Source organism: Cucumis melo, chromosome 11 (assembly GCF_025177605.1).
Source record: "Cucumis melo cultivar AY chromosome 11, USDA_Cmelo_AY_1.0, whole genome shotgun sequence".
Lineage (NCBI taxonomy): Eukaryota > Viridiplantae > Streptophyta > Magnoliopsida > Cucurbitales > Cucurbitaceae > Cucumis > Cucumis melo.
Window position 1 is genome coordinate 11,692,235 of NC_066867.1, and position 25,152 is coordinate 11,717,386.

At 32.4% G+C, this 25,152-nt stretch overlaps 2 protein-coding genes across 2 annotated transcripts; both read left to right on the forward strand.

Moving 5' to 3' along the window:
* Positions 1 to 347: 347 nt before the first annotated feature.
* LOC103496000 (rac-like GTP-binding protein RAC2) lies at positions 348 to 2,752 on the forward strand. Its single transcript, XM_008457715.3, has 7 exons — positions 348 to 873; positions 959 to 1,046; positions 1,648 to 1,757; positions 1,838 to 1,901; positions 2,017 to 2,081; positions 2,173 to 2,238; positions 2,457 to 2,752. Exons 1-7 carry the CDS (start codon positions 775 to 777, stop codon positions 2,553 to 2,555), a joined length of 591 nt encoding a protein of 196 aa, XP_008455937.1. The 5' UTR covers positions 348 to 774; the 3' UTR covers positions 2,556 to 2,752.
* Positions 2,753 to 21,908: 19,156 nt separating this feature from the next.
* LOC103496001 (ras-related protein RABA1f) lies at positions 21,909 to 24,907 on the forward strand. The gene is made up of 2 exons (XM_008457716.3): positions 21,909 to 22,489; positions 24,112 to 24,907. Exons 1-2 carry the CDS (start codon positions 22,269 to 22,271, stop codon positions 24,542 to 24,544), a joined length of 654 nt encoding a protein of 217 aa, XP_008455938.1. The 5' UTR covers positions 21,909 to 22,268; the 3' UTR covers positions 24,545 to 24,907.
* The last annotated feature ends 245 nt before the right edge of the window (positions 24,908 to 25,152 follow it).

Here is a 25,152-nt window from a genome sequence, read left to right on the forward strand (position 1 = left end):
ATTATTGCATATTGAGTTGTTTCGTGGTTTTACTTACGAGTGGATGCATATATAATTAAAGAAGAAAAAAAACATGTTATTTATATTACATAAATTGATCATGCATTACCAAAAGATAAAGCATTTGTATATATGTCATAGCATGAGAATTTGCATTTGCATTTGTTTTTTCTAATCCTTAAATGCTATTTTAAAACGTTAAATTTAAATTTTAGCATTTTCAGGAAGGTGTTCGTTACTAAAGTAATAATATAAAAGATGAAGATAAATACGTAAGTTTTTGTGTAATTAAGAAAATACATAGCGGTGTTAATTCTCATCATATTAATCTCTCCCTTGTCTAACACTTAACCAACCAACACTCTCACCCAACCAAACGCCCTCAATTCGGCTGAATTCCTTTTTGGGTTTTTGGCCGTCCGCTTAAAGGAACAGAAAGCTTTTGGTAGCAATCAATGGTAAAGTCCTAAAAGAACACACACCCATATCCCAAAAGTGGAAACCAGATTCTGAGTTTGTTCACATTATTAAATGCTCTTCTCCATCCCCTCCATTTCTATTCAAATTTCAAACCCGATATCCCTCTTCTTCTTCTTCTTCATACCTTTCGTTATCTTCTTTCTTCCCTTCTTTCTTTCTGTCTCTATACAAACCTTTCAGTCACTTGCTCTTCTTTTACAAATGGAGATTGAGAAACGAAATTCAGAGAAGTGGTTAATTTTCTGAGTTAATTTGTGAAGGGTGTAAAAATAATACTCAAAAGGGGTTTTCGAAATGAGTACGGCTAGGTTCATCAAGTGCGTTACTGTTGGCGATGGGGCTGTGGGGAAGACTTGTATGCTCATCTCTTACACTAGCAACACTTTCCCAACTGTGAGTTTCTCTTACTCCACTTCTAGTTTCACATGGCAGCTTAGAAGCTGATTTTCCCTCTTTGATTCGCTGGGAATTCTTGTAGGACTATGTGCCCACAGTTTTTGATAATTTCAGTGCTAATGTGATGGTGGATGGCAGCACCGTCAACCTGGGGCTTTGGGACACTGCTGGTCAGAAAACTTTACTTTGTATCCACTTTTGCATTTGGGTTTCTGTTTTTGAGGATTTTGTTTGGCTTAGCATTGTCAACTTCGAACTAATAATTGATATGGTTAAATTTATTGTAAACCATTAGCTTAGGTTTTGAGTTCAGGTGTATACATTGTTGGGGTGTGACCAAGTCATACATTGACTTAGGTAAGGAGACAGATCATGCTGTTTAAGCATGGACAACTATCTCTAATGCTATGATTATGATATTTTTTGGGTGAAGTTAAAAGCAAAGTTAGGAGGGTTATGTCCAAATTGGACAATATGATGCCGTTGTGGAAATATATTGAAGGGTTGGTTGTCCCAACTACTGATATCAAAGCTATACCCCTTATACTTAATCACGTTGGTGTCCCTAGATGACATAGTCATTGTGATCCATGGTTGAGCAAATAGATAGAGAATAGCCGCTCCATGACTATTTGAGGGGTGGCTTTCGGGTCATTTTTTTCAAACGAACTTCAGTTAATAGAAAGATAGGCTGATTGGTTAATGAGTGAAGTCATGATTTTTTTCAAGAAAATGAAGCCCTTCATTGTTGGGGTTATTTGGTAAATGCAGGACAGGAAGATTACAATAGGCTGAGGCCTTTGAGTTATAGAGGTGCAGATGTGTTTCTGTTGGCATTTTCTCTAATCAGCAAAGCTAGCTATGAAAATATCTCCAAGAAGGTTGGTTATCATCTGCTCTCGTTTAACATATTAAGTAATCAAGTCTAATTTAAGTTCTTATTTAATTTTCCAACTCACAGTGGATCCCGGAGCTGCGACATTATGCCCCTACTGTGCCAATTGTTCTCGTCGGAACCAAACTTGGTAATGAGAAATTAGAATTATGTTGAACTTCAAACAGATCAGGAAGAAATGGGAAAAAAAGATGGTAAAAGAAATTGATGGGCCACTTGATGTATATTTTTTTCCTTGTTTGCAGATTTAAGGGACGACAAGCAATTTCTGACTAGCCATCCCGGTGCTGTACCGATAACGACGGCCCAGGTATAGCTATTAAATCGAACCAGTTCCAGTAATGGTTTTCAAAGTTCATGATTCTGATGGGGGAAAAGTTCTTGATGGCCTTACTTGACAGGGTGAAGAACTGAAGAAATCAATTGGTGCTGCTGTTTACATAGAATGCAGCTCCAAAACTCAGCAGGTAAATGAGCAAAATATGTCATTTACAATCATCTGATGGTTTGCACACAAGTAAATGGTCATAATACTTAAGCTTCAATTCGGTTTTAAGATTGGCTCTTCAAGTGACCAAAACAGAGTTGGCTAATGCTATGCTACAAACTCAAATCGAGTTATGGAAAGTTTAACCGTGTCCCCAACCCCATTCTAACAGTTTTGATCATCTATTCCAATTTGCAGAATGTCAAGGCTGTGTTTGATGCTGCTATCAAGGTTGTTCTACAGCCACCCAAACCAAAGAGAAAGCGAAGAAAGGCCAGAAAATGTGTGTTTCTTTGAGTTGGATTTCATGTCACACTGTTTTTTCTCGAGGGAAACTTGGCTTCCTCTTCCAAATTATGATGCTCAGTCACTTCTGATCTTGCTCATTGTACTTGCTTTTTATATTAATCTTCTTGTTTAATATGAAAGAGCTGATGTTTGTATACTTCCAAAGAATATATAATATATAAATACATGAAGTTTCCATTGTCTAAGTGGTCTTGTTTTACCTCTGTTCTGGCCTTTGGAAGAGCACGTATGCACTTGAAAACGCACTTGTTCCCAGGAAAAATGTAATATGCCATGGATTATTCCGTTGAAAACTTGAGTGCGTTTGGGGGAAGGATTGGGTTATGGAAGGGTCATTGTTATGATAAAACTAGTGTTATTGTAACCCCTGTTTAGGAGAAAAGTTTAGAAACGTAGTTTTATGATAAGAGGTGTTTGAGGGAAATGTTATGTGGGAAGGGTTATAATAGTGTTATAAATAAGATGTGTTTGGGAGAAGGGTTATGTGAGTAGATTTATGGGGATTTTGTGATAAAATGTATTTGAGGGAAAGGTTATATGGGTAGGTTTATGGAGATTTTATGATAAGATGTGTTTAGGGGAAGAGTTATGTGGGTTGGGTTATGAATATTTTTCTTTTTTAGTAATTTGTTTTTAATTCACATTGTAGAAAGAAATTTATATTTCATTTTTTTTTACGAAAGCGACGAACCCCTTTTATTGCAAATTTCTTTTCTATGTCTAATCTTATTAAATTAGTAAATATAGTTGTCCAATTTTGAAATAATTTGGTAACAAATTGTACTAATTTTATTCTAAGTCATTTTTTACAAATACTAACTAATTATTGCGTATTTGTAATTAGCGATAGCATCGGACATTTGTTTTTAACATATTTATTTACGTGGTTTAACGCATGCGCCCATATTTATATTCATTAATTAAATTACTTATTACGTAGCATTTGAACGTCATATTGCTCAATTTGTTACTGTTTGCCTTAATTTGAAAGAAACATTTTCAACCAAATTGAAGAGATGTAGAAGGGAGAAAAAGAAAACATATGCATAAACAAGTACTGTACATATGAAAAAAAAAATAGTTTTCTAAAATAGGAAAACAAATAACAGTCAACAACATAGTCTAAGTGAAGTAAGAAAATAACAAGCAAGCCAGCAAAGTCCAAGTGAATAAACTATCTGGAGATGTCTCTTAGGAGGACTCTCCAAAAGGTCTGCCTCTCATCATCAGGCATCTGTACGAAACCCCGCATGTCGTCCATACAAGACAACAGATGCCTTTGCAACAACTCCCTATCCAAACTGGTTAGTTCCGGCATCTCACGCAATAAGCATAAGAATTCCCAGTGCACATGGTTGTCATTGGCAAGGGTGCGTGTAGGCCACTCTCGTCCTAGGTCATTCGTAGACTTGAGCACCATATGTATGACTTCAATCTAGCCCTCTCACTAGCTTCCCCTTTTTCTCTTCGATCCGTTCAATCCGACCCTACCCTCCGACCAGCGAGAAGATCGTGATGCGCGTACATCCTTCTAGGATATGTCAATCCCCTGGCTGTACATGGATGAAAACTCCTCGTGAACTCCTCGTTTCCATCCGGCATGTCAAAACCCTCATACCCGGCAGGCTCGTTAAACCCGATGTAAGCGAATGTCTCAGCGAAGTGACCCATTGTCCTATCGTGTCCAAACATATATGCAAGTTCGTTGTAATAGGAAAATGATTTGTTAAGGAGCCCCTTTACTGCAAGATGCAACTGCATAAAAAAGAGGACCACTTAAAAGTACCAATAGGAAAAATGTTAAGTAAATGTACACTGCGCAAGTAGTATGATGTTCATATTATTTTCCTTACCCTAACCCAGTTATCGAATACCTCCTTCTCCGCAATTATGCATTTTGCATCATCATTCTAGCTGAACCCATTGCACGTGAGCCCCCCCATTTCTGTGATGACCTGGAATGACCGCTTATGTGTCTTTATTCTGCAATCGATTACAGTGGTTGCGCGAACACGACATCCAGGTATTTTTTGGGCCATCATGCGTACTAGTTAGGTCAGGTAACCTAGCCGGAACGTACCATTGTCAGATTTACATCTCCTAGTCGACACCAACTCTACTAAACATTCTACAAGAGTGCCCTCCTCCTTCTTAATTCATACATGCTTTGGCGCACGAGACGAGGTTGTCATACTGAGAATGACAAATGATAAAAAAATGCATGGAACGGGTTAGTAATTTCACAATTTCACATTTACGAGACAGAAACGACTGCGAAACAATATTATGACATATAATTTATGTACAACATGCACTTATACATTAAATATGAATAAATACAGAGTATAGGTAATTTAAATTGTCATACAACTGATGGGTTGTAATTTAAAATCGTTTTAACTAAGCGTTACGCAACTGCCATTCTGTGAACATCGCTTCAGCTAATTCGTCGTGTCACTGAGACCACTTGTTTGTGGTCTCAATGTACTAAATGTTCTTCTCAACCGGTTGTCGTGGCGTACGTGAAGTCCCCCTCATCCATATCGTTATTGTCGTTGCAATTTGTCATTTCTCTGTTTGTCAAATTGTGCAGCGACACTGGACTTGGAGCAGATAGTACGACTTTCCACGAAGTATTGCTCAGTGACCCTTCATAACACCGAAGGCTCGCTCAATCACATTCCTTGCCGAAGAGTGCTTTATGTTAAAGTACTCCTTTGCATTGGTTGGGCATTTCCAACACCACACCACTCTTGCATGTGGTACCGCTGGCCTATGTATGGGACGAGAAATCCCTTAGCGTTGGATAACCCTTACGAAAATCAATGCTTTATGCGCTTAGAATATGTAAGTACAAAACGACATGGTTTAATGAAAATTTGTAAATACCCTTTGGCACTTGGAGTTCGTTTTTTTATGCAAGGACATCTCATAGAATCCGCGAGTCTGTTGCAAATCCTTCCTATCCGACGAGGATGTATATGAAATCCCCTTTCGTGTCACAAACACCCAGTACATTTGTGGCAATTTCCCCTCACGCGTTTTAAATGTAGGTCGATTTGCTGCGTACACGTTGACCTTTATGTACGACCGGTCTAACGGCCCAAGGCAATTCTATAGGTTTAAACAAATACGCTTACATTATTGGCACCTACTGATACGTCACATACAAACCACTTGTATTATGCCCACCTTGAAAAACTTCCAACATTGATCGTTGCAGTTGTTTGTTACCGGCACATGTTTCTTTATCAACTCATCATGGAGTCATAGTACAGCCAACAAGATGTGGTTAAAATGTCGAGATACTGTCTCACTTAACCGTACAAATTCTCGTTGAATTATGCGGTTCTTCACATCATGGACAAGGACGTGCAAGAACATCGCAACCATTTCTTCAACATCGACAATCTTTGTCGATGACAGACCAACTACAGTCCTAAGTAAATGGCATAGAATTGCAAATATTTGTCTGTCCATGCACATGTTTTGTCGACACACAAGATCAGACTTGTGTATCATGCGAAAGTTCGGAAGCTGCCTAATTCTATGCCTAGTATTGTACGGTGTCTGTGGGAGATGCTTATTGTCGTCCTTTAGTAGCTCCAACGTTAGGAGCATCTAACGTTGGGCCAGAGTGAACGCAGTTAAGACTCCAAGAATGGTTTATTGATCCATTTCAAAGTACCTAAACTGTTGTAAACAATATTTACCAACTATGTTATCATAATGGCCATATACGTTGTGAAGACATCTATAGGTGTAAGGAAAAATTCTTTATTGCAAAAAAAGTTTCTATATCGAATGTACAAACAATTTGTTTATTTGTTCTTTCCCACGTATAATTGGCAAAATGTTTATTTATAGTCATTATGGAAATTGTAACTTCTAATAACCCTTCTTACAAGTTTTTGTAAAAATATTATGTGAAATGATGCCACCTTATATTTGATGATGTTTAAAAAAAAAGTTGTCATTTCCTACATACAATTTGCACAATATTTATTTCTAGTTATTATCCAATTTAAAACTTGTAAAAGCCCTTCTTGAAAACAATTTACTTTTTTTCTTACAAGTTATATTTTTAACATTATATGAAAAATTATAGTAAAGTGTGTTTCCAATTAAATTACGTTTATTCTAAGGATATAAAAATTATGGGTGAGATTTTCAAAAAATGTTTTGCAAAAGATTGCTAATGAATGCAAATATTTTTAATACAACTTTGGACGATGAGTTAAACACATTTTACATTTGTGTCAATTTGAGTTATGTACATCTCATAATGGTGTCAATGTACTTTTTAAAGCACGTCAAAGTGGTAAACGTATTTTTTAACTTTTTAAAATCATAAAACGAATTTGTATATGATGTTCTAATTCTTATTGCATTCCTATTAATGAAATTGACGCCTATGCCACGTATGAATTAATTTCATAATCAATTTTTTGTTACACTAGTGTGACTCGATGAAGTGAAAATGCAAACATTGGGATGCTTATTTGGAAAATTAAATCTAATTCCGTGCATGTAAGAAAAAAATAATAAATTGAAATTTTGAAATCATGTGATATAAAATAATAATACAAAATTTAATGAATAAGTTAAATGTCCATACAAATGTCCAATAAAGTCAAACATAACAAAACCAAAGTTTGAACATTACAAATATAATTAAAGTAGACATTTCTAAACTCACTGAAAACGAACATTGAATCTAGATGCGAGAAATTCGTAGTACCTCTTAAAAGGATGAGATGATTGTGGTTATTTTGCGAAATAAATTAAAGATGTTACGAAACGACAAACGGCGAAAAGCACACATAATTTAAAATACCCCAAACTAAAGGAAAAAAATAACAAGAAAACCTTTAGTGCATACCTTTTGCATGGACGAATAGCTTATATTTGAGGATACCAAAATGTAATACGTAAAAAAATAGGGAAACGTATAAAATATATTTTGAAAAAAGTTTGTTACGAGCCTCAGAGTCATGAAATCGGTTACAAAATGTGAATCAGATTTCATATTAGTGGAACATCAATAAGGAGAGAAAAACAACATAGAACAAAGCAAATTATGATAGAAAATATAAGGTACAGACAACACACAAGGAACCACAAAAAATGCATCGCTTCAAGTAAAGACATGTAAGCACATTAAGATAAGATTCATAGTGGTTGAAACATCAGTGAACATATTTGAAGATAGGTAAGAGTACGTATATTTTCATCTAATATACCATGAAAAGAGAAGGCAAGTATTCATGGAATGTTCCTAATAATATAGAAAGAACAATAGGACTAAACAAAGTGCATGGGAAAGTCATACAATCATAGGGCAAACAAATGACATACAAAAAACAAAGTAGCAAACGACAGAAGAAGTGAGCGATAGAAGCGCAAAGATGCAAGTGAAGAAACAGAAGAGGAAAGGTGGATGAGATAATTTATTATGGATTTAATGAACACACAAAAAAAAATCAGAGAATCTCTGCAAATGACAGTGTGAAAGCATACAAAAGTCACACATGTGGTCAAACCCTATCCATTGGAACCTAGCATTTTTAGCACATAAGGGGTAGGTTGTCAAAAATATTGAAGGGACTAAATAATCTGCTACGAAATGGATTGGGCGGCAAAATTTATTACAAAGACTATTGACTACAAAAATACACAAAAGAAGGAAGAAAGTACATTATCATAGAGAAGGAAAATTACAATGGAGGAAGGACATAATCAACGACCCAAACAAGAAGAAACGAAGGTAAAAATAATTAAGTTGCATAGTCAGTCATATTAGGGGACCGAAAATATACTTCATATTTAGATTACACATAAATAGGTAACGAGGAGATACATTATGAACTATGAAGTATAAAAAAATAAACAAAATTACAAAATGCAAACAATATGAACTTTGTGGAAACGAATTCAAAAATCCTAAAAAAGATATACTCATCATCGGCTTTTATTAAAAAAAAAGTTTACAAAACGGAAAATATACCTCCCTACCATGCGCCAAGCTCATCAAATGCCACAAAAAATGGGTATGGCATGTAACATCGGTTTGAAATCAATGAAGCCGAAGAGAAATCGGCAACGGAACACCCACAGGCAAATGGGCAAGTGGAACGACAAGGCGAGTTTCAATTTTGTGAACCCCAACATGCATGTCGACGGACAACTCTGATCGAACATGTGATTGACGATTTCGAAAGCAAGGAATACTCCCCACCGGTCAACGAAACCCAACAACCAAAAACCCAAACGAATTTGGAGGCAAAGCCTTTTGATCAATCCTTCAACAAATTCGCGAAGGGTTTCAGAGAGTGAGAAAGGTGAATAGAGATGTAGATACGATAACGGCTTCGTGGAAAGAGAAAAATGCAAATACGGAGAAGAAGAAGAAGAATGTCAGAAATCGAAGGGGGTTTAAGTCGCCTAACGCTATACACATTGATTTCAACTTGGAATCGAAGAGAAACATGGAGAAAAAGAAGAAGAAAGAAGAAGAAATGCAAGTAGGGTTCGGCAATTGAAGAGAAATCAAAAAGGCAACACGGGGTGAAGGGATGGGTGAAGACACGTTGAATGGGGAAGTGGAGAGGTAGACTTTTCGACAAAATGAAAGACAAAGAGGGTGAAGATGCATTGAATGAGGAAGTGGAGGGAAGGCAAAACCAGGTTTATGAAAACCCTAAAACTAGGGTTTCAATAACCCTAGTACCAAACGCGGGTTAGGGTTAAGTAACCCTAACCCCATAGTGTTAAATCGGGTACCAAACGGCCTCTGACTATTTATGGCTAACAAATTAATATTATGTAAATATACTATGGAAATGAGATTTTGGATAATTGAAGTTCCTTGTAAAGGAAGTTTTTTTTTTTTTTTTTTTGCTTGCTTGCTTGCTATTCCTTCATTTTTTTTTTCAATAGAAGTTCTAAAAAATTGATTTTGAAAAACTAATAATTTCTCGATAGTGATGAAGAAAATTTTGGGTATTTTTGAAACTTCCAAAGGAATGATAAAAGGAATAAACAAAGGAACATTAGAGTGGATTCTAACTTATGACTCCATGAAATAGTGGGGATAGAAATTATAAAATACAAAATATTTTGGGTTAACTTACAAGTTTTAGTTAAGAGTTTTGTGCTATTTCATCTTTTTGTTTGGTTTTCAATCTTCAATGTATCCCATAAGTTTTTTAATTTTCATTTTTTATCCAATAAATCTTAAAATCTTAAAAATATCTAATACGTTCATTAACATTTAATTTTGTGATAAATAGATCAAAAGCTTAGTAAGAATTAATTAATCATGATACAAATTTGAATATATGTTTATTGAAACCTTAACCGTCAAAAACATATAGAGAATAGGTAGATATTCTATTTAATATAAAAATTAAAAAGTTAAAAATGTATAAGATACAAAATAAAAGTTATTGTACCTGTCAAATACATAATTAAGCATATAAAGATTCATTAAACACTTTCTATGGATAAACACAAATGTTACCATTTAAAGACTAAACACGTAATTTTCTTTCTCCCTCTCAAGATTATTTTTTAGAGTAATCTAGCTTTTGATTATTAAATAATTCAACCAGTTCAATACAATATTATTCACGTCTATGGTGACGTTTACTACTTTCATTTTGAAATTAAAAAACTTTGTTTAAAAAAGAATGTTTCAATAAGGGTAAGAATCGCCAAAAAGAGCTTAGCTCAACTGGTAACTCTTTAAACCTGCAGATAAAAGTTCTAGGTTTAAATCTTCTCATCTTGTATTTAATTACAATACCTTTAAAAAAAACATAGGAATCTTGGCTAAAAATACAAGAGAAATATTAGTAAAAAAGAGTTTGTTTTTTCTCCTAAAAGTATTAGTGAAAGAATTGAATTCAGATTCCATTTACTCGAGCGAAAGATAATCGATCAACTGTAACATAAGCTCTAGTCGATTACTTTTGTTGTTGTTTACTATCTTTAAATATGTCATCAAATCCTGCAATCTAATTAAGAAATTGAGGATGTTCAATCTAATTTGAAAATTATTTAGATTTATGTAAATTATAAATTTGTTAGAGTCAAGCTTTACAATAGTTATAACAATAAAATGTAACAAATTTGTATGTTTAGATAAACATTATTAAAAGTTATGTATAATTAATTATGATTCATCTATCAATAAAATCTAATTCCAACTGCACCAATAAGTTTAGTACAAACTTTAAGTTGGGAAATTCAAACAATGGTAGGAAAAATTGGTAAAGATTAGTGTTTAAATATTTAATAGGGATTAGAAATAAAGAGCAGGTGGATAAAAATTCAAATGCTTGAATCAATTTCTTTTTGTAGTCCAACAATTATAAGATATAAGATATGATATTGAAACATATACAAACATTTGAAACAAAATAAATTCAAATACTCTCCATTATTAATTAAACAAGCAAGTATACCAATGTTTAACATATTGATAGTTAATGGGAATATAGAGATCTTCATCTTACTGAAATGTTAATGGAAATATCAATGATGGATTTCGATGAATATTTATACAAAAACCATGCAAAACAAAAAATTTAAAATAATAAATTTAAATTAGTAAATAATTTTATTATTTTACAAATAATTAAACAGGTATATTATTAGTGTTTTTTATGTTTATCTTATGTGTTCCGTTAATTTGTATACGATATAATGAAAATAGTAATTCAGCCCTGACGTTGATATCAAACGATATTTGATAGTACAAAATTTTTTAGTGGGGAATTAATGGATGAAAAATTTGTAAAAAATTATAAACGTTTTAACGTTTATTACAAATTAATTTTTGACCGTTAAACGTTACGAATTAATTTTTTGACCGTTAAACGTTTTATTATAATAAATTTGTGATGTTTCATACTTAAATTCTTTTGACCGTTGCTGATCCAGTTTTAAATTCTTAGACACAACACAAAAAAACAATCTTCTCGTTTTCTTACAAAGTTTCTCAAGTTGTGTTCTTTTTTTAGTGTTTCGATTCCAACTAGTTTTTGTGCAGAACCGATTGCCAAAAAAAGGGTTGTTTTATCTTGGAGACGATGAGGCATTATCCTGTTTGCACAATTCAGAGTAGAGCCGCGAAACGTGTTAAAGAGAGAGAGTTCCACGATTCAGCCATTTACTAATCTAATTTTTCTTTTGCTGTTTCTATTTCTTTTATTCATCTGTTCTGCTGCCGTTCATTTGCCATCTTCTTTCTTTAATTACTGGTGCTCGGATCTAGACGAGTTTTTGTGTTTGAATACCAAAGTGCAACAACAATTTTAAGACGATTCTTCTAATCTGCTGTGATGGTCAGACAATTCCAATTTGATTTGATGTCTTCTAGTCTCAACCGTCCATTCCGTTTTGAAGGAGCACATTTCAAAAGGTGGAAACAAAAGATGTTTTTTCTCACACTGAAGAAAGTGGCTACTACTTGCACTACTGAAAAGTCGAAGGTTTCAGAAAAAGATCCTACAGAAGAACAACTAAAGAACCTCGACATATGGACAGAAACCGACTTCATCTGTAAGAACATAATTCTTACTGGTCTTACTGATGAACTATATGACTATTACAGTACCATGACTACTGCAAAAGAAGTATGGGACGTGCTACAAAAGAAGTAGATACTGAGGAAGTGGGGTCGAAGAAGTACGCTGTCAGTCGATACCTAAGATATTAAATGACTGATGACAGATCTGTGGAGGCACAATCACATGAAATCTAGAAAATAGTCCACGAGATTATCTGTGAAGGTACGCCACTCCATGATCAATTTCAAGTTGTTGTTATTATTGATAAATTACCTCCACTATGGAAGGATTTCAAGAACACTTAAGGCACAAAACCAAGGAGTTCTCACTGGAAAGTCTAATCACGAGGCTAAGGATAAACGAGGAAGCAAGGAAGCATGATAAAAAAGAAGAGGTGAATGCTATCCCCAGAAAGAAGCCCACTGCAGTTCTAAAATCGAACCTGAAATTGAAAGGAAACAAGATGAAACGAGGATCCAACAAACAGAACAATCCCTAGTCCAGAAGTACGGTACAAATTATTTGTTATAATTGTAATAAGCCTGGCCATTTACCTAGAAATTGTAGAAACAAGAATCGTCTTGTTGCGCAGGCGAACCTGATAAAAGATGAATTAGTAGCTATGTTTTCTGAAGTTAATGTAATTAGGGGGTCTGAAGGTTGGTGGCTAGACACCGGTGCATCCCGCCATGTCTGCTACGACCTTAGTCTTTTGAGAAAATATAATGAGGTTAAGGATAAGAATATCCTTTTAGGAGATCATCACAAAACCAAGGTGGTCGGTATTGGAGAAGTAGAACTGAAATTCACATTTGGCCAGATGCTTGTGCTGAAGGAAGTTCTGCATACTCCAAAAATTCGAAAGAATTTGGTCTCTGAATATCTCCTCAACAAGGCTGGATTTACAAAAACCATAGGATCAGGCTTGTTTACCTTAATTAAAAACAATGTTTTTGTGGGGAAGGGTCAGCTACTAATGGCATGTTCAAATTGAATCTGGAAATTAATAAGATTGCATCTTATGCTTTCATGTTGTCTTCTTTTAATGTTTGACATGTTAGACTTTGTCATGTTAATAAAAGGTTAATTAGCAACATGAGTAGGTTAAATCTTATACTTAAGTTATCTCTACATGATTTTGAGAATTGTGCATGTTGTAGTCAAGCTAAGATAACTAAAACCTTGCAAAAGTCTATAACTAGAATAACATAGCTTTTAGAATTAATTCATTCTGACTTATGTGAATTTGATGGCACTTTAACTAGAAACAGTAAAAGGTAGTAATTACCTTTATAGATGACTGTTCTGACTACACTTTTATTTATCTGCTTAAAAATAAAAGTGATGCCTATGACATGTTCAAAGTTTTTGTAACTGAAATAGAGAACCAGTTTAGGAAAAGAATTAAGAGATTTCGTAGTAATAGAGGAATGAAATATCATTCAGTTGCCTTCAATGAGTTTTATAACTCAAAAGGAATAATAAATGAAACTACTACACTTTATTCTCCTGAAATGAATGGAAAAGCATAAAGAAAGAATAGAACTCAAATTGAGTTAGTAGTTGCTATCTTACTTGAGTCAGGAGCAACACCATCTTGGTGGGGTGAAATAATTAAAACTGTTAATTATGTCCTTAATAGGATTCCTAAATCAAACTGTAAAATTTCACCATACGAAGTCCTTAAACATAAAACACCAAACTTGTCTTATCATAGAACTTTAGGTTGTCTAGCTTATGTTAGAATACCTAATCCAAAAAGAAGGAAATTAGCAAGTAGAGCTTATGAATGTGTTTTCATAGGATACGTTGAAAACAGTAAAGCCTATAGGTTCTACGGCTTAGAAAACAAAGTAATCATAGAATCGAATGATGTAGATTTTTTCGAGGATAGATTTCCTTTTAAATCTAGAAATAGTGGGGGCCTAAATAGTCAAACTAGTGGGGGCTCAAGTTCCAGCAGTCTACCTTCAATTAGGATCCAAACCCAAGATAAGGAAGTAGATCCTGAACCTAGAAGAAGCAAGAGAACTAGAATAGTAAAAGACTTTGGTGACTTCAAAATGTACAACGTAGAAGAACTGAAAGAGCTTACAGAAGCCTTATCCTCAGTAGATGCCAATTTATGGCAAGAAGCTATCAATGATGAAATGGACTCTCTTGAATCCAATAGAACTTGGCACCTAGTAGACTTACCCCCCCCCCCCCCCCCCGAATGTAAAGCTATAGGCTGCAAATGAGCTTTAAGAAATAAACTCAAACCTGATGGATCAGTAGATAAGTATAAGGCTAGATTAGTAGCAAAATGATTTAGGCATAGGGAGAATATAGATTTCTTTGATACTTTTTCCCCGGTCACTAGAACCACCTCAATTAGAGTGTTGATATCTATAGTTGCCCTAAACAATCTCTTAATCTATCAGATGGATGTCAAAACTTCTTTCCTAAATGGTGATTTAGAAGAAGAGATTTATATGGAACAACCTGAAGATTTCATAGTTCACGACCAAGAAACCAAAGTCTGTAAACTAGATAAATCCCTCTATGACCTAAAACAAGCTCCCAAGCAATGACACGAAAAGTTTGACAACTTACTCATGTTAAAAGGATTTAAAGTAAATGAAAGTGACAAATGTATCTACTATAAGACTGAAGGTACGCTATGTATTATCATATGCCTATACGTAGATGACATGCTAATCTTTGGATCAAACTTGCACGTCATAAATGATGTAAAATCTATGTTGAGTGTAAACTTTGACATGACAGACTTAGGTGAAGCTGATGTAATCTTAGGCATCAAAATTACAAGAACTAAAAATGGAATTTCTTTAGATCAATCTCATTACATAAAAAAGATTCTAAAGAAGTACAACTACTTCGAAAGTAAACCAGCTTGTACACCTTATGACTCTAGTGTGAAATTATTCAAGAACACTGGTGACAGTGTTAACCAATCTGAGTACGCTAGTATCATAGGTAGTTTGAGGTATGCTACTTATTGCATTAGACCAGACATAGTTTACGCCGTAGGATTAGTATGTAGGTTTACCAGCAGACCCAGTCTAAAACACTTGAATGCCATAGAGAGAGTAATGAGATACCTTAAGAAAACCCAAAACCTAGGATTACATTATAACAGGTTTCCCACTGTACTTGAAGGCTACAACGATGCTGATTGGAACTCTCTCTAAGATGACTCAAAGGCTACAAGTGGCTATATTTTTAATATAGCAGGAGGAGCTATTGCTTGGAAATCCAAAAAACAGACAATCTTAGCCCAGTCAACGATGAAGTTAGAGATGATAGCACTAGTTATTGCTAGTGAAGAAGCAAGTTGGCTTCGAAGCTTGCTATCAGAGATTCCCACATGGAAAAGATCGATACCATCTAGACTAATCCATTGTGATAGTACTACAACTAACGCAAAAGTTTAGAATTGTTATTATAATGGTAAGAGATGACAGATACGTCATAAACATGGTAGCATTAAAGAATTGCTCACTACTGGTGCAGTGATAGTGGATTATGTACGATCTGACGATAACTTGGCTGATCCTTTGACGAAAGGATTCACTAGAGAAAAGGTTTTTAAAACCTAAAAAATAATGGGACTCAAGCCTATTAAAACTTGAATTATTGTGAGGTAAACCCAACTTGAAAGATTTGAAGATCCCAAGAAACAAGTTCAAAGGGTAACAATTGATCACAAGTAATATGACGAGAATCATGTTAAAAATTTAAAAGTCTCATTCTTATGATTTACTGATTAGCATGACATCCTGAAACGTATGATGAGGCTGAACTTTGTTCTTAATGAAATCTATACTTGATATCCAGTAGGGTACCTAGTTGCAAAAGTACTCTTGATAGATTCACCTTTGTGAATGTGGAAGTGAGGGCCGCTTCCTATGGAATTCTGGGCAGATTCCTAGAGCATTCACTAAATTGGGATATACATGCGAGGCCATAAAGTATGGACTATTTTAGAACTTTACTCAAATAATGTTGTGTGTGCGATAGCATTAGAAGTCACTACTACAAAACTGGGTTTACTTGACGCTTTTACAATTGATATACTTGACAGTTTAAAGAAAAACCGTCAAATAACATAAAAAAGCGTCAAGAATAAGAAAGATTGAAAAAACCCAATTTTTTTGTCTTTTTGTTTTAAATACTTGATAGGTTAAAATTGTCAAAATTTTTCCTCTTCTAATTTTACTTTCCCAACCTTTTTTCCCCAATTTTGTAAAAGAATTAAACCCTAACAATTTTTCCTTTTCTAATTTTACTTTCCCAAACTTTTTTCTCCCAAATTTTGTAAAAGGAATTAAACCCTAACTTTCCCCCTCCCAATTTCTCTATCTCCCTCACGCAAAGCATTCCTTCCAAAACTACTGTTGCCGCTCGTCATCCACGCTCGTCTGCCACCGCTGAAGAGTCTGCCGCCGCAGTGCTGAAGCTTCGTCTGCCACCCCACGTACAACGCAACCTGCCGCCGCAACACCCCGCTACAACGCTTCATCTTCCGCAACCGCTACAACGTAACCCCCCGCTGCCGTCGAATTTGTCCGCCATTCTTAATCTTCTTCCTGTTTTCCTCCTACTATTTTCCTCCTAATTTTATCGGTAAGTCATTGTAATTAGATGATTTGTTTTGATGTCGATTTATTTTTTTCATTTTTTTATTTAGTTTCATGGTAATTTCTGAGCATCTATTTATTATTTGGTTTCGATTTTTTTTATGTTGGAGATTGAGGGGATATGAAGTTTCTTGATGTGTTTACTTCAGCCCACTGTGTGTATTGGCCAATACGGCTTTGTTATTGTATTATTTTCAATTAAGCTTATAGGGGAAATCATGGACCACCAAGCTTTTCTATTTGGGAGGATAATGAAGTTATCTTATATTGAAGAACTCACTAGAAACGTTTAGGAATTGTTTTGGATGTACTTTATAGTTGATTTCATCCTCTCAGCACTTAAAGAACCTAAAAAAAAAACCAATCAAAATAAGCACTTATAGTATGTATTTTGATATTCCTTTGTGAAGAAGGTGGAGTATCTATTTAGACTTTGTTTTAATAATTTCATTTGTTTGCATGCAAGTTCTTGTTCGTGGTAATTTTCATATTTCATATCTAGAGATCATATTAGACTTCTGAGACAATTTTGTTTTTGAAAATAAATAATTTGTTTCAGTAGTTTAAATATTTTTTTTGTTATGGTTTTGAAACCATTCCTAAATATATCGATAACAATAAATATAATATATTTAAAGATTAACTTAGGATTTTGATTGTTGGATTTTAATTTTTGAACTTAACCTCCTGAATTGTACTTTCATCCCTAAATAGATGAACTAGTTTTGTTGATATTTTGTTGATAGTGGATATAGGTGAACTAGTTTTGATATGGTAATGACACCTTTAGGCTATACATATATCGATATTGATGGAAAGTTTAGGCTATTGTTTGAAATTTGGGCTGCACATATATATATGTTGTAATTAACTATGTAATCACCAACTTATATATGTGGTTTATTGATATATATATATATATATATGCAATTTCTTTGATGGAAAGTTTGAGTTTGATTTTAAATTTTCAATTGATGTGTATTTTAATATTGTTGGACTTCAAAACAGGTGAATGAAAAATATATGGATATTTCAAAATATATAATTTTTTTTGAACAAATCTTATATACTTGATACCTATAAACTGTCAAGTATAATTTCACTTGACGTGTAAAACCTGTAAAAAATAAAACCCCCTTATTTTTTATACAAGATTAGTTGACGCATAAACACTGTCAAGTATAATTCTATACTTGACGTGTTTTAAATGTCAAGTATAATTATACTTGACACTTAGAAACTGTAAAAAATAAACCATTTATTCTTGACACTGGATTAGTTGACGCATAAAAACTGTCAAGTATAATTATATACTTGATGTTTTTTCAATTTCAAGTATAATTATACTTGACACTTAGAAATTGTGAAGTAAACCTTCCTTATTCTTGACACTGGATTAGTTGACACATTGAAAAGCGTCAAGTAAACCAATACTTGAAAGTTAAAAAGCGTCAAGTAAACACAGTTTTGTAGTAGTGAGTAAAGTTCAAAAGTATAAGTTACTTTATAATACTCTAAACTACTGACACTACGTAAAGGTTCAAGTCCTCAGACTCCTTTACTTATGCACAACACTATAGAGACAGACACCGCTCGATGAAAATGTTTTTAAAAATTTTCAAGTACGGGACTAATAGTAAAAAAATTTCAAGTAGGGGATTATTTGATGAAAAATTTGTAAGAAATTATGGAACGTTTTAACGTTTATTACAAATTAATTTTTTGACCGTTAAACGTTGTGAATTAATTTTTTGATCGTTAAACGTTATAAAATTAATTTTTTGACCGTTAAACGTTACGAATTAATTTTTTGATTGTTAAACGTTTTATTATAATAAATTTGTGACGTTTGACAATTAAATTCTTTTGACCGTTTCTGATCCTCCACCACTATATATACATTCCTCAGTTTTCATTTCTAGACACAACACAAAAAAACAATCTTCTCATTTTCTTACAAAGTTTCCCTAGCTGTGTTCTTTTTTTAGCGTTTCAATTCCAATTAGTTTCTGTGCAAAACTGATTGACGAAAAAGAGTTGTTTTATCCCGGGGACGACGAGGTCTTGTTTGCACAATTCAGAGCAAATTATATAATTTTTCTTTTGTTGTTTCTGTTTCTTTTATTCATCTGTTCTGCTGCCGTTCATCTGCCATCTTCTTTCTTTAATTACTGGTGCCCGGATCTGGACGAGTTTTTGTATTTGAAGACCGTGGTGCAACAACACATATAAATGTGAAAATGACAATATCATCGTTAATTTTTTTATACAATTTATTGCATTGTTTTTTTCTGGATGATCATGAAATATATTTATTTTATATATTTAGCATACACGAATAACATCATTTTCATATACTATATAGTTGGGTAATAAATATTGATTTAATATACCAAATTGAAATATGTATTAAGGGGGAAAACAGGTTTAAGGTACCAAATAGATTGATGGTCAAAGTTGAAGTTGTCCAAATGAAAATAAATCAGAAATAATAATTTACAAGATGCAAGGAAAGGAATGTCCATTCAACTTCCTTCCAGATTAAATTAAATCAAGTCCTTCAAAATTTAACTATTTCCCAACGCGCTCGCCCTTCACATTCTTATTGCGCAGACTCTTCACACGCTTTGTAACTTCCCTTTGCGTTGGGTACCAAAATCAAGACACCAAAATTTTGTGCCACTGGAGATTCGTTTAAGTTTAAACTCAACCTCTTCAGCTTCAACCTTTATCAAAGATGAGTCCAAAAGCCAAGCCTCAAAATTTGATGATCGGAGCATGCCATACCTCTCCTGCTGCATGTTGTTTGAGCGATAACCTAACTTATCTTGAATTAAGAAATCAATCGTATCTTAATTTTGGTTGGACCAACATATAAATAATATATTATGACTTCGTATGAGGTATCATTTTTTCTCTTCTATTATTGATTTCTACTATATATATCATAATCATTTTTCTTTATTTTGAGATTACCTCTTCCTCAAATTTACTGGTTGTCGTCACATGAAAATCAAGAACCAAAATTCGACATCAACGTATATCTTAATTATTTGTTGAACATCATGTAGGCAAAGTTGGATTCATATTTTTCAATAGTTAAGATTAACAATAAATAGTTGAGAGTTGGTAACAAAGGATAGCTACAATAATTAAATAATAGTATTTTTGAAGTCAATAAGGACTCATTAGTTAATCAATTAAAACATGTATCATGTATTCGTCCCTTTTAATCATAGGTTAAATTTCAATAATATATTTTGTTTTTCTAATAAAATTGAAAATATCTTTATAGTTCATACTTAATGTTAGTGATATATAATTAAATTTACCATCAACCATTAGTTTACAATTTTTAGTGAATAGGTAGTTTAATATGATATCATAGCAGATGATCTAGGAGATTCTGCATTCTTTTCCATAAGTAAAGGGAGGGGAAGATATATAATTAAATTTAATACTTAATATTTTTTATATTAAAAAAGTAAAAGAATAACTTTTTTAAAAAAAGTTTTAAAACTCTTTTTCCGTTTTTAAATTATTTTGTAGAATTAAATAATTTGAAAATTCAGATAACTGAAATGTTTAAGGAAAAAATATATATAAAATAATCTTTTCATTACTTTTAGCATTTTCATAGAAAATAAGTTACTTTTAACATGTTGCTTCTAATATTCATTAAGCCTCCATTTATGTATACTTTCTTAAAAAAAATTAACGTCTCCATTGTTAAAGAAAGAAAAAAAAAAAAAACCAATTGATTGTAATATTTTATCGAACAACTAAATATTTGTCCCATAGAGCAAACATAACTTAATTAACATTTAATATCCTATTTATAAAAGATACATGATTCAAATATTCTCATCTTTTATATATTGTATTAAAAGAAAGGGATGTATTTTATAGACTAATGGAAAAGAGAAGTTTGTAAATAGGATTTTCAAAGAAAAAGATGTTGTTGGTCATGTTCTAAGCTACTGTGTTTGATATCACAGCAAGAAATCTAACTCTAGCGTATACTATTGTTTTGAATGTATTGATATTATATTTAGATGTAGCTCATTAAACTAACCGCAGCTAACCTAACTCATTAAATATTAATTTACATACAAAATTATTATTAATTAATTTATAAAGTACTATTTTTAAATATTTACTAAATGAATAAAAATATAACAAAATATCACTGCCTCTCTACTGTGGATTACAATAAATCATTATAGACTACTAATTTGTATTATGATAGACATAGATAGTAGCTTATCTTAATCTCTCATAGTCTATCGTAAATAAATTGTAATATTATTTTATTATATTTATAAATATTTTTTTAGAAGTTTTTCATTTAAAATAATTTTTTATTTGTGTTATACGCTTTTGATTAAACCTTCTTTTATAATTATAAACATTATTTTGAAATATTACATCATCCATGTATTATGCAAATTTGAATTGTGTTTTATGCCAAGAAATACAATACATATAAACATTTTTTTTTATAATAAAATTATGAAAAGCTTTTATTTTTCATAAAGTATTTCTAGACTATATGCTTTATTTGGTGTCACATAACTAAAAAAATAGTTTAGAAAAATACAATATCAATAAAGAAATAACATAATTGGTATTACCAACAAAATAGAGCAAAAAAACGTACACATAAATAAAATGTTTTGGGTAACACACAAAAATCAATTCTTAGAACTTCAAACATTAATGAATAAAATGGAGAAGTTACGTAAATGATAAAGCTATAAATAGCAATAGGGAATTTGAAAAATAGCAAGAGGGTGTTACGTTATTTTATTATAATTTTGATTTTGTTAATAGAGGTGAGGTAACTAAAGCATGAGGGAATTAAATTTGAATAAAGAAAATTAATATTAACTGAAAAAAATATTAAATATAAACATAGTCCAAATTGAGCGCTACAACAACTTCAGCCGATCCAAGATTGATTTACGTTCCTTTTATTATATTCATTGACTTATAATTAATGATTTCCCAAAAAAAAAAAAAAAAAAAAAAAAAAAAAAAAAAAAGGAATTGGTCTTACCAAAATTAAAACTTCTTTTCTCTTTAAATTTTTTTAAATTTACCTATTATTGAAAAGGCCAAACAATTGAGATAGAACTTTGGATCTGATTGGTAGGGAGACAAAAATTGAAGATGTTTTTTAGCAAATAGAAAATAAAAAAGAAATGAAAAAAAAAAGGCATTGTAAGGAAGGATACGGTTTTTGAATTGTCTTCCCTTTCAATCTCTTCTCTTCCTCCGGCAGCCTCCTCCTTCTCTTTCTCTTTCTCTCTCTCTCTCTCTTTCTCTCTCTCTTCCTTCAGAGACTGTCGGGATCTCTGTTTTTATTATTTATATTCATCCAAAATTAAACAACACAAGAAAAATTCATATCCCACATATCTATACCTTTTTTTTCTTAATATTAATTCGAGGAGATTATTCTTGTTGTGTTTAATTATCAAATGGGTGCGTACAGAGCCGATGATGATTATGATTATCTGTTCAAGGTGGTGCTGATTGGGGACTCCGGCGTCGGAAAATCCAATCTCTTGTCGCGTTTCACCAGAAATGAATTCAGCCTCGAGACCAAATCCACCATCGGTGTTGAGTTCGCTACTCGTAGTATTCGTGTCGATGATAAGATCGTTAAGGCTCAGATTTGGGACACCGCCGGCCAAGAAAGGTTCGTCTTTCTCTTTCCATTTATTTTCCCTTTTAACTTTTTATTTTCATTTCACCTCTTTACTCGTTTTTCAATCCTCATACGAATTCTGAACCCAAATATGTTCATAAGTTTAGGTATTTTACTTTTCATTGTTATGAGAAATTCCTACAATTCATCAATAGATATTATGTTTATATAATTGATCATCCACACGTAATCGTCGATCGATACGAAAAAGTTAATCCAACGTGATCATGGCTTTTAACATCAACCATGTTTTACATAACCAGAGCATTCAATCTTGAATGTGGTTGAGGAGGATTGATCTTTCCTTAAATTCATGATAAATTTCAAATGAATTTTTTTAATCGTTAGTGGATGATGTTTTAAAATTTCTTAAAGTTCAGATAACTTAAGATTTTGTTTTTACTTAAAAACTTAGTTGTCAAAATGTTGATTTGGCACGATTTTATAGAATTTAAAAATAAATTATTAATTGATCTCGTTATATTTTAAAATTTTTAGTTAACATATTATAGATAAAATCTTTTTCCTTTTTGTTATTGTCCAAACATGAAGTTTTAAATATGTTCGTTTCAAATTTTTCTGGTTTCAAACAAAATGATTAATTTACAATTATTTCTTACATCTCAAATCATAATATTCAAAATTATTTTTTCAAACCTTTTAAAAGAATAAATTATTTCTTCAACTTCTTTTGAATTTGAATAAAGATGGTAAATTATTCTGAATTAAATATATATATATACACTTTGACTAATTAACCGTTTCTCTTTTTATCATTATAAATGATAAATGGATGAAAAGAAAAGTAATAGAATGTTAAATGGATTTGGTCTCAAACGTGTTTGTATTTTGAAGAAGTGTCAGCAAATTTGTATTTGTAAGCCAACGTCTGTAAATATTTGGTCTAATAGGTTTTTAAAACTTTTATAAATGTTTAATAAATTATTGAAAATTTCAATTTGTGTTAATAAGTTTTTGCCACCTTTGATTTTTCTATTTTAAGAAAAGTCAATTGATTCTACTAAATAAAAAATTATATTTTATGTTAAGGATTAAATTTTGTGTCTAAGGAACATGATGATCATGTTAAAAAGTTAAATGGTATTCTAATTTTCAATCAGATGAGATCTAGAACTTACAAATTTCCCTATAATGAATTCAGAAATTTTAAATGTCAATAAATCGAATGATGGATTAGACTCAATTAAAAATTTAAAATTAAAAACAAAATTGAAAGTTGAAAGAACTAATAAACATATCTTAACAGTTATATTGAAAACAAATTTGAAAATTTAACCTTATTTGAATAGAAGAGCTCGAGATGCATATTCAAAGAGTCTACCTCCTAGTTTTAGAAGAAAAAAATATCGAGTGTCTCTTAGCCCATGGCCTTATTTACCTTTTTATTTTTCTTTTTTCTTTTTTCTTTTTTTTTTTAAATCTTTAAAATTCAATTGCTTTTATTATTATTATTATTATTATTATTATTATTTTAATGTAGAGAAAGGAAGGAACGTATATGATTAAATGCAACTTAGATTGTACTTGACTATTGCTCTTTAATAAATTTATTCTAGTTGTACAATTTTTTACTATCATTGTGGTGAACATAGGTATAGAGCGATCACGAGTGCATACTACAGAGGAGCAGTGGGGGCATTAATAGTGTATGACGTTACACGACACGTGACATTTGAGAATGTAGAGAGATGGTTGAAGGAGCTAAGAAGTCACACAGATCACAACATAGTGATAATGCTCGTAGGGAACAAGGCAGATTTAAGGCACCTAAGAGCAGTATCAACAGAAGATGCACAAGCATTTGCAGAGAGAGAGAGAACATATTTCATGGAAACTTCAGCACTAGAGTCATTCAACGTTGAGAATTCATTTACAGAAGTTCTAACACAAACCTACCGAGTTGTAAGCAGGAAAATTCTTGACATTGGAGATGATCCAACTGTTCCTCCTAAGGGACAGACCATTGACATTGGCTCTAAAGATGATGTCTCTGCTGTTAAGAAAGCTGGTTGTTGTTCTTCATAACTATACCAAAAATCCCTACAGAATATATTCTTTTGTTTTGCTTTTCTGATTTGGTCTTTGTATTGTGTTGTTTTTTTTTTTTTTTTCTTTTGTTGGGGAAAGAATTGTTGGTGCTTTCTTTGGAGAGTGGGATGTTCATGCAAAATCTCTAGTGCTCTTTTTAGGGGTAGGTTGTACCTATGAATTTGATCGATTTTATGCTTAGAAAGAAGAGGAAGAAGAATTATTGGGAGGAGAATATATATATATGCAGAAGAAAATGTGCCAAATATACTTACGATTTTCTTGATAATCCTTTTGTGTAATTTGATTATATTATTTATTCAATGACAATGCTAAGCTATACTGCATATTATTTTGTCTTCTTCATGATTCTAGGCATCTCTCTCTAATACTTCATTTTTAAATTCTCTCTCAAAACTTCTTATTCTTTTCAATTTCTCCTACGAGAGAAGCTTTAATTCGTGAAGATTTGATCATTGCATTGTTCTTTGCATTTTTAAAGTGTATAGAAGCTAACAACTCCAGTGAATCATATATAATTTGTTTTGACACAAAACGAAACCTTACTTTAAGAAAAATCGAGATGTATAGACCGAAAACAATGT